Consider the following 15,993-nt stretch of genomic DNA (forward strand, 5'->3'; position numbering starts at 1 on the left):
ATAGAGGGAGCCAGAAAGTTACCCTGCAATATGGGAATAGAGAGTAATAAACGAAAGTAAAACCTTCTACAGGTAAACGTAAGATGTATACCCAGGAAAGAGATACAATTAATTCTTTTACCTGTTTCTCTGTGAGAATGACTCTGCCTAAGAGTTGATTTTCAAGACCTTTCATGGTCACAGTAAAGTCAATGATGGAGGTTCGAGCACTAATTTCAGGAGAGTAATCTGGATTTGGCAGTTTTGTAGTAATGTAAAGTCTGAAGCCGTTCATAACATCTACTTCCTTATCACCAACCTTCACCTTAAGAAAAGTATTAAAAAGAAGTCTTGAGATATGAAGAACCAGTACATACTCCTTCAGACACTGCATGTAGAAACAAAGGTTATATTTTTCTGTTCAAAGGCATAAAAATCCAGCTTTAAGTTATATGTCTGATGCAAAGAACTTGTTGAGAATATCTATGGAACACTTCAAATGACTCACAGATTATTTCTATTTTTAAAAATTGTCATAAGCAAAGGGATAAGGAACTTATATATTTGACTATTTGTGATCTTAAATTTAAACTCTACCTTTTTTGGTATTAAAATCATTAATCAAATTTAAATATGAGTTCAAACTTTTATAGTTATATAGTTATTAGGAGTTACTTTGTTGCAGGCAAGGAGTGGGTCTGTTTCCACCTGCTTGCTCATTTGTTTTATTTTTACCTTGTTGGCTGCACCAGTTTTAATGAAGTTCCTTTCCAAAACATTATCAAGTGCTGGGTCCAGCTCTTCTCCAACATCTTCTATCAAAAGAGGTCGTCCCAAAGAAAGGCTGTCTTCTAAGTGATTTCTAAAATACTTGTGATTCAAAGAAGTGATCTAAAAATACAATCATGGACCTATGTATTATGTTATACCCAGTTACCAAGCTTATAAATTACTTAATTTTTAAAAAAAAATTACTGACAAAAGCAATGATCCTACGGTTAGATTAGGATTAAGGTAAAGATGACTACAAGAAAAGGTAGCATTAGTGCACCATATCCTCATTACTTCTGTTTTTCAACTACAAAAGTAGAAGCAAAGCAATGATGAGCACTTAAAGGTTTTGATATCCTATGAGTGCAACTAGATGAGAAATTCACAGGAACCTTTTATCACTTTCAATTTTATCGTGGATAACATCCCTAAATCTAACTGCAGCAAGGTCAGTTCCGAGATTTGGGCTTTTTCCCCCCACCCCCCTTGAAAATGAGGGGGTTTATTGAACAAGACATTAAATAGTCTTTGCTTTAAAAAGTAGTCCTTCGTACAACTGTGATTCATTTCCAACATGTACATAAAGCACATTCAGCTTAGTCTTTTTATAACTCCATAGTTAAAAACTAATAATATTTGTTTAACGTAACTAGCTAGGGAACCATTAAAGGATTCCACGCTGAAATATCAACATGAATGAAAGTTGTTTCCTGGTAATACTCTCAGACCCACTCTATTATCATCCTTCAAACATCTCTTTATCTTTTTCAGGGATCTCTTTTAAAAAAGGTGGTTTATTGGTGTAATCATAATTGTAGCAAGCAAGGACTTCCTCATTTTTTCCCGTTTGCATTGGTGTATCTTGCCTCAGACTGTTGCAATACTGACTTTCCTGTACATTTGCAGAATATTTAGCACCTGACATCCATGCTAAGCCAAAACAAATTATTAATAATTTCTGATTAAAAGATGATAAAAATATCATGTTGTGCATCTTCATTTTTAAACATTTATACGAACCTGTATTCATTACTTATTTGCTTTTTTTTCCTAATGCTTATGGTATTCTGCAAACATGCTTCAGCCCTTATCAGACATTACCATTCCAGCCTATTTTCCAACAGTTCATGTTTCATTCAAATAAAGTCATTAAACAAATCCTGTCATTGGTGCTAGTAAGCTCCAAATGAACATTTTCATATCCAGCCAAATCTCAAATCTACCAAAATATATCTGAGATGTCTTTTATATCTAGACTAGGCATTTTCTGTAACAGGCATTTGCTAAGTATTACTTGAATCACTGAATTGTAATTTTTTGTGACATAAGAGTTTATAGGGATTATGAAAACACCAGCATTCCTATTACCTGAAGTTCATTTCTGCCTTCCTTATTTTTAATCCAAATTTTACCCTGTGCCTGTGGATCAATTAATAAAGGATAACGAGATGCATTAGTGACAATGATTCCATTCTGTAAGGATAAGTCATCATTTGGTAATCCTTGCAGGTTCCATTCACTGATAGTTGGAGCATCAGTCAACATTTCTATGAGGTTCAAGTTGTTACCGAAGGGGATCTTCCGGCTTTTCATTTCCTTTTGCCAGTCATTTAACAGCAGACTGCGGAACTCTTGGTTAAAAGGACCAGAATAGGACAGAAAAGCTGTAGCCAAGAGTACATCACCTTAAACGGAAAAATGAAAAAACCAAAACATTACAACTTTGCCAATTCTATTCATGAATGAGCTGCTTCCTTCTCTAGTTGTTACATGGTGTGGCTGGTAACTGAAGAACACACTTAGACCCATAAAGAAGACAAATCAGCTTTTTTGCCAAGGGTCATTATTTAGCAAGACAGTGCTACATTTCAGTAGATGCCACGTTTACTTTGTCCTTACAAAGCAACCGCAGGAATCAAGAGATGGCCATCTGTCAGCCAGCCAACACACACACACATATAACACTATTCCAAATACCAGATCCTGCACAAGCAGGACATGGCAGAATAAACTTACTCAGAAACTTCAAATTCCATCATTTCCTTGTACAATTATGAGAATCGGCTTAAACAATATTTTGGGGGGAGAAAAGCACCTTTATTTAGAAATACTAATTAAGAAGAAATCAATTAAAATTATTACTACTAATGATAAAAAAAATTGTAACAGACATGATTATGTGTGAAAAGTTTTAATCTTCTGTTCAGCTTTAAAATTGCCCCCCTAAGTTTCATGACACCATAGCTGTGGGGTTTTTTTGTACCTCTGAAGTATGTAGGATTCAAACTGAAGAAGATATTGTACTTTTATATTGAATACTGATATTTTTTAGACTTTTTCTAGTTTTCTATAAAACACAGATGATGAGTGTGTGAGGAAGGTATCCTGTATTTTCACTAAGTTAATAATACACACGTATGTATATTATACCAGCAAATAAAATACAACCTAACTACTGTAATACAACCTATACAACAATATCTGTTTTTCAAGGCAAAAGTCAGAGAAGAAACTTCAGACCACAGTAAAGGACAAGGTAAATTTCATTTACTTGACTTAACTAATAAATTAATTCTGTATTAAAGTACTTAAGTTTCCAAGTGCATATTTATAAAATAAAAATTAACTTATAAGAAACAAGAGTTTTATGAACATTAATAACTGCATTTAAAAATATTTATTTATACATATAAATGTCAGTGCCTGAATATTAGTCTTCCTCTCCTCCATATGTGCTCTCAGTTAAAGACATTTTATTGGCATTTGTTAACATATCACTCTCAACTGCTGCCTACAAACATCAGTGAAGTTAGAACATCAGTGTCCCAAGTATGCACGGCATATTATGCACATCAAATAAAAGCCCATGCACAGCATATACAGTTACTGTTTGGGGTTTTTTTAATATGAACTTTAGTCTCACATTGTATTTTTTACCTAGCAGTGTTTTAGTAAGAGAATTAATAACAATTACCCTCATTTCAGCAACAGAGAAGCTAAGCTACAAAGGAAAAGTTTGAAATTTCTTATGTTTTCAGTTTGACTACCCATTAAAACTCAAGTGGCTAACTTCCAAGTTCAAAAGTGTGGACAAAAGCTTACCCACTAGCCTCTTGGTTTGCACAGTAAATTCTTTACTCTGTTCTGTCCACCTCTCTTTTTCATCTGCTAAACCACTTATAAGACTTGAGGCAGTTTGCATTTTATGACGGCAACGCTCAGCATCTTCGAGCAAAGTCTAGAAAAAAAACATACACCAAGAAATATGGTTTACAGTCATGTATCTGATAGGACAGAAAAATCCCTACATCTAATTAAACCAGTAGTTAAACAGCTTAAAAATATATTCTCAAACACTTATATCACCATGCAGTGAAAGAGAGTAAGTGGGACGGAAAAAACATATCAGGACAAACTATCAACATCTGTCATAAATGTGACTCAACTTTTTAATATTTCTGCTCTTAACTTTCATGATGGCATACATGTTAAATGATATGTGAAATGGCTGGTACCTATTAACTCTGGGGAATTCTGCCCAGAATTTCAAACACATTATACACAGATAACAGACATTAATGAAATTTGATGTTACAGTAGTAGGCACTAAATAAAAAATCCAAATAGTTTTTGAGGAGATAGGAGGGAAGAGGGGAGAAGATCAGTGGTGAAGGAGAGAGGTGGGATCCAAAGAGGCAGTATCCAAATAATATCTCTCTCATCCTCTGCTGATTAACATCCTTTCCAAGGAATAATAGTGAAATTAAGTGATTGCATTAAGTTTTCCTTAAAGTAAAGGTGACAACCTCTTTTCTGTAAAGAGCAGTTCACCTGTTTTTCTCTCATCGCTTTTTCATACTCTGCCTGCACAATATCTAATTCTTCTTGCTTGGCACCCAGTTCTTCTTGAGCTTTCTGCAGATCCAGCATAGCAGTGGTTAGGCGATTCTCCTGGATTGCTAAATTAGCCTATGAAGCATACAAATATAAAAGTGTATTCATACACACAACATCTCGAAGCAGTTGCTATAATATATCTCAAAGGGTTTTACTGTACTACATTTCAAAATCAAACTGCTCAGTAGAGATTTCATCATTCATTAAAGCCTTTTATTTGAATTTTACAACAAACTAACTTCTTATGCAGGTAGCTGCAGTTAAGCAGTTTGTCTAACATCAATTAGAAAAAATAATTAGAAAAACTTCTAGGAATACCAGCCATTCTCCACCTGACACAAAAGTTAGTGTGACCTAGCCTGCAAAAAAGACTGGTGCCACTAGAAGCCTATTTGACTTCTCCAACCGATATGCTTGTCTAATGAAAGATACTACCTCTAACTATAAATCTTGCTTCCCTCTTGGTCATTCCTATTATAAATACAAGCTAGTCTGTTTTAAAATAATGCTTGACCATGTTCTTCCTGGCTTTCATTCTTACCTTTTATCAACTATTTAGGCTGTTTTTTCTCTAAATAACACTGATGAACAGAGTCTTTCTGTACAGTCTTACGAACTGAGATTCAGAAATTTAAAAGAACCGGATCTCGAGTTTTTTCCTATGTAATTCTTAATTAAGGTAAAGAAATTGCAGTAGTGAATTAAACTAGATGACAGCTGCTTCAATCCCATTCAGAAGGGGCACAGAGGCATAAAACTGCACAATCTCTTTCATAATTTTGTCAATTTATAAGTGGTAGTACATTTGAAATATATTTTACTGTAGAGTTACTATTTTCAAGATAATAAATTCTTAGAGGCATGCACCAGTTGGAATAAGGCAGCTGATGTTTCCAGCAGATGAAATCCTCAAAGGCACACAGATGGGGAGGAGAAGGAGCAAAGGGTGTTTGTGTGTCTCCCACAGAGGAATAGACTTACCTTTAAAGGTAATACTTCTTTGTTGATGGAAAAAAATACAGCCATAGCTTTGGTCCATGAGCAAAGGCCAGCAACATTCCCGCATACTCTCTTAGCTGTCTCAATGTTGTAGTCCACCATGTCAAAATACGGACTCAAAAGTTCTACCACTTCTTCATTAATTGTGTCTTTTGGAAATTGCTAAAATCAAAAAGTGAAATATACACAATATATGTAAACTATACAAATATGTATTGCAGTACAAAAAAATGGTACCTACAAACAGCTAATATGAAGTTCTCTGTCTCATGCATCTTTGAGAGCTTGACAAAGTCATTCATTCCATTTTGTTCTATATACTTAGAAAATGGAAAAAATTTTACCTCCATTTATGATCTTCACTATCTTACATTATCCATTGCTGTTACAAAGCTAATTGTTGATGCAAGTTATCACTGATATCCTGCTTAAAATTCCATTTTCCTTAAGACTGAACAAGTAACTTAACAATTCTCAAAAGAAAAGGAAAATGTTGGCTCTGGTTCATAAACGTACACTCTACAAGAGAGTCCCTTCAAAGAGAAAGCCAGCCATCTTCTCCTTAAATTACCTTATCTCATTAATGGAATGTGTTTCAATTTTAAGAATTTATTTTGACCCTCTCTATTCTCCAAAAAACATCTCTTCCATTTTTCATCCCCAAAAGCTCTCAATTTCCTCCCTCAAATTTATTTTGATGGTCAAATATTCTGTATAAGCTTGGTCGTCTTTAAAGATTTATTTACAAGGTATAACAAAAGTCCATCACTGATGAACTTGAAAAAATAGCTCTTCCCTGAAGCACAAATAGGTTTATTTATGCACAGGCAATGAAAAGTTGAAGCCTTCAGTAAGTTAAAAATCCTTACGAGTAGATGTAATGTGAATACTACATAAATGGCATCCATGGCACTATCAACCATACAAAGTTGGTCAAGCCTTGCCATCTGTGATTTACCACTGGACCAGAGACAGATTATGTAAAAAAACCGCACAAATCAGAGATAACAACATCCAGTGGGGCAAGACAAAGTACAATTTATTCTGAGTAGATTAATCATAGTAGTATTAGTTTAAATTATGAACAGATATTTATTTACCAGTTACACTTCCCATTTCCTTAGACACATGCTATGGAGCTGAAAATCCCAAATTTAAAAAAAAATCTCATTTTTTACATCCTGTTAATCAACTATTCTTTTGCAAGCCACTGCACAAGTTGCAATGCTGAAAATTAATGAAGAGTTAGGTACCAGAAAAAGATGTTTTCTATCAGCTTTAATGAAACAGATAAGTAATGGTTATTCAAACCAAATGCTTAAAGCTTTGAATCATTTGTCACTGAAATTAATTTCATTGCTTTACTTAGGAGAAGCTATAATTGATTTATGACCTGACTTTGCCAGCAGGGTTCAAGTTTATTTCATTATAACATACTTATTTTTAAGCTCTTAACATTTCAGTGTGTCTGATTTCCCTTGCATATTTGTTCTCCTATGAACACCAGAGAAAACACCATCCCATATTTCAATAAATTAAACAAATATCAAAAAGAAGGTTGCACAAGCACCTGTAGGTTCTGTAAGAAGTTCCCTGCTGTCATCAGTTTCAAAGATTCTTGCCATGATGGGATGGTACAGCATTTTTCCTGATCGATTCTCACATTGTTCACTTTTCGCTGGAAGAGCAGTAACACACAGTCCATGATACGCATAATGAGATGAGGAGGTCGACCCAGTGTGCGGACAGTAGCAATATCTGCAGGTTTTATTGTCTATGAATTTAAAACAAAGGGTAAAGCAGTTACTCATTGTTTATTTTATAAGACATAGAGCACAAGCTCACCAACAGTATTAATCCATTGAAGAAAAAAAAAATTATTCATATTTTTTTTGACTGAAAATAATTTTACCTCTAAAAAGCATGAAGCTAGAAGAACCCTCCAACCAGATTTCCACTATGACCTCCTAGCAACTACTAGGAAGCCTCAGCTCAGTCACCTCCACAGCAGCACCTAAAAGCTTAAAACTACCATGCACATTTTTGGCAAAACAAAGAGCAAAACAGAAACATCTTGAAATTTTACCTAATTTTTTAAAATGCAAACCTATTGACCAGAAACTGAGTCTAGAAAGGAAAATACATTCTGTTGATATTTGGCAAATGAAGCTGAATTAAAGAAACCAGTCAGAGGGCCTGATACATGTACAGATTTGCACCTTCTGATTCATCTTGCTGGGAATGTTCCTGTTGTAGAAGCCCCAAATAAATTATAATGTATAAAAACTTGGGCCCTATTAAGTAAGGCCAAGTAAGCCTAGGGTGCAAGTCTAATACTATGACTCATAACTAGTGTACATCATGAATCAGAAAGGACTATCAGAAAAGTCTGTTGAAGATGTCTCCTTAGAGAAGTACTGATCTGAGCAGTAGTGCATACTGCACCACATACAGAGCAAAAATCCACTGAACAATGGTAACTGCTGGTGGACGGGCCCACTCCTATAACAGACATAACTTGGATCAGAAGCTTTGCTTATTCATAGACATTAATCAGCATGAGTACATGGACAGTGACAAAGAGTAAGCAACAGGTTATTGCAGGTGTTACGACACCTTGCTTCTAGTCTAGCACATGCCTCACTGGGAATTCATAAAGGAAGATTTTAATTACTTATGTTTATACTTCAAGAAAGGCATTGTAAATTATTGCAGATTATCCTGATCACCTTCCTTCTGCCTGCCTTTTTTTTCACTTCAATATTTTACTGCTCATTGCGTTCACTGATAATTCAGCAGTCCGAGATTGTTAAGCACCTCTCCCTCAAAGTAAAGTCATACATTCAGAAGATCGATGAAAATGTATTTATATTAGATTATGAAGACCTTGGTTTGAAGGAACATTACAATAGTCTTTAGCCATCACAACCATTGGAAAGGAAAGCTTTCCAGTAAATCTACATAACAACCTTTGAAGTGTATCTATCGTTCAGGTTTTTCCTTCATTCTTTTCTGTTTCTTGAGATGTCAGCTCCCTGCTCCCCTCTAGCATTAGGTTTACTTCAAATCCCACTACTGCTGCTCATGACAAACACCTTCTCTTACAGAGTCAGCTGAACAGACATTTTTAAAAAAATACAATGCAAGATCAACAAAAATTAATCTTTTTTCATTACTAGTGATGCATCATGTAAACATATGGGCAGAGCGTTATTACTCTTAAAAAAGCTTTACAAAAAGAGTATCTTGAAAGACAGTAAGTCCCATGGTGAACGCTAGAATCTGGGTAATGCCACAACTCGTAAGAAAAAAATATTTTTTTTTAAAAAGGCAGAAAAGAGTGGATTGGCAAAGTTATTCAAAATGCAAGTCATTGGTGAAAACAAAATAGAACAGGAGGGTTATATTTGGATGACTTCTTCAGTCACTGCACACAAGCTGTTTTATAACAGTATCAACATTCAGTTTTGGTCTAGTATCAACCTGCAGCATATCATATATCAACTATAGTTTCAAATGAAAGTTAAAACTCGCCCTTTTCTGAAAAAAAAAAAAAACCAAAATATTTTGGGTTTGGTACTCAGGTGGAAAAAGAAAAACAAAACTGAGCCTAAATAGCCTCAAAATATGTGTATTTATTTGCATAAATTTTCTGTCAGATGATGAGTTATGCAATGCACCTGCAATTTTATGTTTTCAAAGAAGCCCATCTTCTTAGCAGTAGTGTTATACATGGCCCAAGTACTAACCTGTAAGGCTGCTTCTGCTTCTTCCAAAGCAGGCTTAGCAGCTTCCAACTTCTCTTCAGCAATGGCTTTGTCAGCTGAGATACTGTCTACAATAGCTTGAGCTTTGTCCTTCACTTTCTGAACTTCACCCTTCACCTTTTCAGAAGCTTGTGCTTTTACAGTAACTTCTTTCAATACCTAGAATGTGAGAAAACCCGCATGCCAAATACTAAAGAAAACACCTAGTTGGAAGAATGTATTAATTTTTGTTGTAAAATTTTATCTGTTGAATTCCAGAATCAGAAAACTCAAACAAGATGACTTGCATCACTGTTATAAGTTTCCAAGGTTCCTTTTACTTGATTAATCTTTTCAAAATAGAAGAAATAAAGAGAGCAAAGAAATTAAAGAGAATACACTTTGAAGGCTGTACATACCATGTCAGCTTTTTCATTGGCAACTTTAAGTTCCTTTTCTTTTACCTCAAGCTCTCTGCTTAGAGCAGCCACTGACTCAGAGGCCTCTCTCAATTTTTCCAGTCCAGTATTCATTCTGGAGTTAAAAAACAAAATATGAAGTATGTAATTCCCTATGTAATTTACACTCTGCTTTCCAAATTATTCCATCAACAGAATGAATCACATCAATCAGAATGAACACTAGCAAAAAAATTTTTACACCAAAAATAAAACTTGTGCAGGAACTTTCACACAAGTGTTTGATGTCTTCAGAATCAAGAAAATGAACAATAAAGAATTACATGAAGAGAGTCTGTGGCTTGAAATTTTACCCTCTTCTAACTCAAACAGTATGCCTTTATCGTTACATAAAAATCCTATACATTGGTTCCATATATGGCACCATCCCTGTTGAGCTCTAACCTGATACTCAAGAAACCAAGTTATATACAGCAGAAAGAATTTTCTCATCACTGGAATCCTGGGAAATAGCTCAAATCACTATTTTGTTGTTTGAAGAGGATACTGAAAAGGCTAATAAAATATTGAAATCAAGACCAACAAAAAGTGTAACAGAAAAATAGCATTGAGATAACACTTTTCTCATTCAGCATTAAAATGCCCCTTCAACAGTGTTTTTTGTCTAAGTCCTCACTTGAGACTTTTCAGACAAGTTTAAGTGGCCTCTAGAGAGGCTGCTATTGCAAAGGCTAAGCAGTACTTGGACAGCTAACCAAAAAGAAGAGAACCTTCACAAGCAATTCAGACTATGCAACTAAGGTTAGGTGAAACAAATTGACATGTATGAACTAATCTGGTACATCTGAGGTGTCAAAAGGTAGAAAAGAACCTGAGGATGCTCCCCCCAAAAAAGGGAACCAAAAGTGCTAAGGCTATCTAGATGTCACGATCACAGGTGAGATGTTGACATATAGCCTACCAGATGTTTCCATGAAGAGAAAAGTGGGAGGGTTAACCATGTTAAAACCCTGATATAGGAACCAGAGGCACAAAAGAGCAAGTTGTGCTAGGGGTGTAGGGGGAAATAATGGTCCTGAAGCTAGTAACAGGATCTTATATGTGGCGAGTTGCTGATTTCACGTGAGAAGAACCATTAACAGATAACCTAATAGGGCAGCCACAGGTACAACTAGAAATACAGAACTGTTTCCAGGCACCTTCAGGACCAGACCTCTCTGTTTTAAAAGTCTTGACCCATAACTAACTCCAGGTTTCTAACTCAATTTGGCTTTGAAACCAAAGAATGTTTCAAAGTGAAATAAACTAGTTTGAGTCTTTCTCAGCTCTTTCTGCCCATCCTTCAAAATTGAGAAGACAGTTTTTCTTAAGGATGATACCAATTGATACACTAAATGCTAATTTTACATTGTATTTGATTATTTCTGACATGAAGATAAATCTGCAAATAGACTTCATTAAAGTATCTGAATGGGAGAATTAATGTATCAAACCCGCTTTAATAGTCTACAAGTAAAAAGCTCAGCAGCCTAAATCAGGCCCTGTGATCACAAAACCAAACACACCAAGGGTATTTCTTACATGTTGATATCAGGAGGATACAACTGTTCAGCAAAAAAACAAAAGTTGTTCTCTAGTAAATTAAATGCTATCATGAATATATTATGAAATTACACATAGATGTTTTCTTTTTACTCATTAAAAATACATGGGAATAATTTATATTCACCTTTTTTCCCCACCACCTAGCTTGTTCATACAACACTACCCTTCCCCCCCCCCCCCCAAATATAGGGTCTTTAACTTGTATGCCAAGAGCAACTATAATATTTGATCAAGTCACACCTTTATACAATTTCAGGAAATTAAAAAAAAAAATCCTTTTGCTGTGCAAAGAGACAAGCCATGCATTGAAACAAAGCATATCAGAATATATCTATCTGGGAAACAAAATTACAGACAGACAGTAGCAAACTGAGCGGTTTACCTGTTTGCTAATGTCTGCACTTCAGCATGCTTTTCTTTGTATGTGGTTTTATATCCCTGAATAAAGGACAGGTAGGATTTGGGAGTCACATGTGTAGAACGTCTGTATCTTTGAAAGTAATCAGAACACTTCTCTGCCACTCCATCCTGGAATGAGCCCATACACTGCACAATTTCTCTCTTTGTATCAGCAGTGCAGTCCATATCAAATGAGGACAGGAAATGTTCAGATACTTAGGAAAGAAAAACATAAATGTAAGTAAATATTCAGTGAAAACTCTTAGCTTTTAAACAAGGCAATATAAAACATGTCAGCATCTAGTATGTCAGCTTTCCCCCAGCTTCTGAAACCCCAGATTTTACCCTCCACCATCAGATTCTTAACATCATTCCACAATTCTCAGTAAAAAGTATAGCCAAGGATCTGGTATTCTTTCACCTCCGAAGTGTGCAACTGCTTTTTCTCTCTGAACCTGTCTAACTGTTAGCTACGAGGGATTGGGTAATCACAGCCTTCCTCTGTACACCTGATCACAGGCAGAGTCACTAATAATCTCTTTCCTTATTAGTATTTTTCCTTCTTTACTAATGCCCTTAAGCCATCTTCAAGGCGAATTTTTCTTCAAACTGTGTTCAAAGCTTTTCATCTGTTAAAAATATTTCAACAGTTTAATACAGCAAGCTTTAAAGAACAAAACATCTACATCAAATTTTAGAACTAAGTAAGTTACTTCTGCCAGTGTGCTGGCAAAATTCAAAGCACTTAAAACAACTTCATGACCACCAATCAGAGAATTAAATATCTGCAAAGACAAAACATACACCTACCTGCCACTAGAGCATCCTTCGGCCATCGGCTGAACCAATCTATAGTGCATCGGGAAATGAGAGCAGGGAACTTCAGAGCCCTATTTCGGAATTTTTCACCTACTGGTGAAAAGCAAAGAACCACATGAAGGTTATGACGGACTCTGGTCATGAAGTAGTCATACAGAACCTCACTGGTTGGAGGTCTACGTGGATGTTCCTTTTTGAAGGTGGGCATAAGGTCACTAATGATCTCATCTACTTCATCGCGTACAAATAAGTTTGACACCTTTGAGAAAAAGGAAGATTTTTTCATGCTTTATGAGATGATCCAACATAAAGTATACAGCATAAAGTTCATTTAATACATAGCATTTAAGGAAGAGACATACATTTCAGACACTGAAGGTATTAGGACCCACCCTACTCCTTTAAACTAGAACTTTTATTGAAGTGGTTCCATTAAACACATTGAAATCTAACTTCCTATAAAAGCAAAACCCACTCTCCCATGTGAACAGCAAATAATCTATGTACAATGGCCTTGTTTTCTTCTTTTAATATTCTAATAACTAGTAGAAATTACTCTGAAACACATCCCTGAAATAATAAATAAATAAATAAATAAATAAATAAATAAATAAATGCCATCTCATCCACTTTGGACACAAATTTACCATACAAAACCTCATTTTACACTAGCCAAATATTTAATTTAACAGACAATTTTGTTAAACTTCAGTCATATCCCCCAAGTCTCAATTTTTTAAGCTATTTTCATGTCCTTGACAGCTTGCCAACAGATTTAAAAGGGTCTACTCAGACAATTTCTCTGTATGTAACGATGATGTTCATTCTTAATTTTACAATAACCTTGTCTCACTCTAACGTATGGTAATGGACTGTTTCCATTTTTTATAATACTGTAAATGATATAAAACACTTGAGTTTTAGTTTGCGGAACTGTGCCCTTTGATGTATAAAAGAATATTCAAATAAATTCAGTTATTTCACTTCAGAATTATAAAATTTAAAAAGTAGAAAAATAACCATGAGACTGCATCTTACCTCTCCTGATGATAAAACATTGTTCAGGTATTCCAAGAAAGACTCATCTTTGATCTCATTGTCTGTAAAAAGAAAACAGATGCCTTTGCCTTGCAGTCCTGTTGTTCTATACAGGAGTTTCAGATCTTCCATCAAGTTTGAAGTGTTGTACGATCTACAAAAAAGGACAGTTGTACTAATATTCATCCATTTTAAAAAGAGCTTCTGGTTAAAAGAAAAAGAACAAGGAAATTTAGATAAAAAACAATCTCTTGGAATTTAAGGCAAAAATGTTTGAAAGTTCAGAATTATCATTTAGATTAGGAGGGAAGACATAGCTCATTTCAAAGTCTAACATTAAATAGCTAATCTGTTCTTTTTTTCCCTGCTCTCTTTTTCACTTTGCACATCAATAAATAAAATAAAATAAAATAAAATAAAATAAATTAATAAACCACAACCCTGCACCCCAAACCCACCAAAAAGAAAAAAAAGAAAAACAAAAATCCCCAAATCTGAAGTCTTATCATGCTATTTCTCTTTTGCTAGAGAAAATTAAGACAGACAGGTGTTGTCTCACAGGATTTTGCCATGTGCTGGGTGGAATAAGATACTTTAGATTTTACTGACTAATTAAAAAACTCAAACTAGTTGGCCCTTCTGGTGAAAGTCATCACCAATGGTGGACTCACAGTTTTACAAAAAGGAAAGAGCAGCAAACTAAAAGATTAAAAAACATAAAAATTACTAGACAAGGTGTGATGGGTTGACCTTGGTGTCTGCATAGTTGTTCCTCTCACATGTTCTCACTCCCCTCTTCCAGCTGCTGTTGTGCAGAGGGTATTTTTTCTCCTTAAATACGTTATCACAGAGGTGCTACCACTATCGCTGACAGGCTCAGCCTTGGCCAGCAGTGGGTTCATCTGGAGCCGGCTGGCACTGGCTCTATTGAGCATGGGGGAAGCTTCTAGCAACTTCTCATAGAAGCCACCCCTGCAGGCACCCTGCTACCAAAACCTTGCCACATAAGCACAATGCACAAGGTTACACTGGAATTCTCTCTCTGGCTGGACAAATGACTGCAATAAAAGCTGAAATTTCTAGGATGCCCACTGAGAATTAAAACAGAGAAGTGATTGCATGCAACTTTATTAAGAGTTTCTTTTGTAACCATAATGGTCTCATGTATGAGCTGAAAAATCAGAAATTGTACAATAGTTCCTCATTATTAGAGAGGAACTCAGAAAATAAATACATTGGTCTTACGATTTTTTTCTTGATGATTAAGAAGATAATTTTTTGCATTTCAGCAAAGATATAATAACCAAAATAAGGTTCTATACATGTGTTTGTATGGAGATGCTTCAAGAGCAAATGCACCACTAAAGTTAGAAATGGAGACAGAGAAGACACAAATATTCTATTCCCTTTTTTTTCAGCTGCCAGGGGAAATAATGACTGGAAGAGTTACTCAGTTAATTGCTCAAAATTAGCCAAAAATACTGACCTGAAACAAAATACTTTGTTATACACATTGAGTTAGCAATACGACTATCATCTACCTTGGTGAACTAAATGAAACCATTCAAAATGCAACAATTATTATCTTTAAGAACTCACAGAACAGGAAATTTTTGATTAACAAAGGGCAAACAATTCTATGCAAGAAGGACTCAAAAATTTTCCCAGAAGTATTTTGGCAAAAATTATTAGATGTATTTTAGATAAACACTTAAGGTTAGAAAAGCACAGAGTTTAATTTTATCAATCGGATCACACTTCCACACTTGCTTGTTGACCCACTTGAAGAAGTCCAAGGGGTTTGTAAGGCAGGTTTATATTTCATCAGAATCTTTGGTCAGTCTTTTCTAAAATCATGTTTATTCAAATCTTCACTCAGTCTATTCTTCACGATAGTTTCTTTAATTTTTCATCTGATGCATACATCAGGTTTACAAGTCTTCAGGTGTAAGGTTTCCCAGATCTTTTCAGGACTTTTTTTTTCATGGGCTTTATACAGGTCTTCTTATGATCCTCAGGTGCCGAGGCAACTTTAAGTGGGAAGCTGCACACCACTTTCTTAATTCAGTATTTCACCTTCTAGGGGCTTCATAATTCTTTGTGAATGATATCCACCAATTTGTTACTGCTTGTTTTGTCAACTGTACTGTAATCTCTCCTGAAGTCATTCCTATTTCAGACAGATCTTCCGATGAGCTCCTCACCAAAAGGCATTCCCACATGTGAATCTACGATTTCTTCTGCAGTCAACACAGCTGCAAAAAACTGAGTGCCAAAAATATTTCCTGATCATTGACTTGTCCTACAGACAGTCTGGGAGG

The 15,993-nt window shown here is 35.2% G+C and overlaps 1 protein-coding gene across 1 annotated transcript in view; it reads right to left on the reverse strand.

Annotated features, from left to right (window-relative positions):
- The window catches only part of DNAH5 (dynein, axonemal, heavy chain 5), a gene marked incomplete at its 5' end in the record, with an annotated part of 88,263 nt that overhangs the window by 24,483 nt on the left and 47,787 nt on the right, over nucleotides 1-15,993 (reverse strand). Inside the window, 12 exons of the mRNA XM_010288019.1 lie at nucleotides 122-304; nucleotides 715-870; nucleotides 2,119-2,435; nucleotides 3,853-3,988; nucleotides 4,582-4,719; nucleotides 5,629-5,808; nucleotides 7,217-7,420; nucleotides 9,396-9,572; nucleotides 9,812-9,926; nucleotides 11,799-12,030; nucleotides 12,626-12,893; nucleotides 13,673-13,826. Of these exons, the coding sequence (XP_010286321.1) occupies nucleotides 122-304; nucleotides 715-870; nucleotides 2,119-2,435; nucleotides 3,853-3,988; nucleotides 4,582-4,719; nucleotides 5,629-5,808; nucleotides 7,217-7,420; nucleotides 9,396-9,572; nucleotides 9,812-9,926; nucleotides 11,799-12,030; nucleotides 12,626-12,893; nucleotides 13,673-13,826 (2,260 nt within the window). The remainder of the gene's footprint in view (nucleotides 1-121; nucleotides 305-714; nucleotides 871-2,118; nucleotides 2,436-3,852; nucleotides 3,989-4,581; nucleotides 4,720-5,628; nucleotides 5,809-7,216; nucleotides 7,421-9,395; nucleotides 9,573-9,811; nucleotides 9,927-11,798; nucleotides 12,031-12,625; nucleotides 12,894-13,672; nucleotides 13,827-15,993) is intronic.

The sequence above is a fragment of the Phaethon lepturus genome, unplaced genomic scaffold (assembly GCF_000687285.1).
Source record: "Phaethon lepturus isolate BGI_N335 unplaced genomic scaffold, ASM68728v1 scaffold2385, whole genome shotgun sequence".
Taxonomy (NCBI): domain Eukaryota; kingdom Metazoa; phylum Chordata; class Aves; order Phaethontiformes; family Phaethontidae; genus Phaethon; species Phaethon lepturus.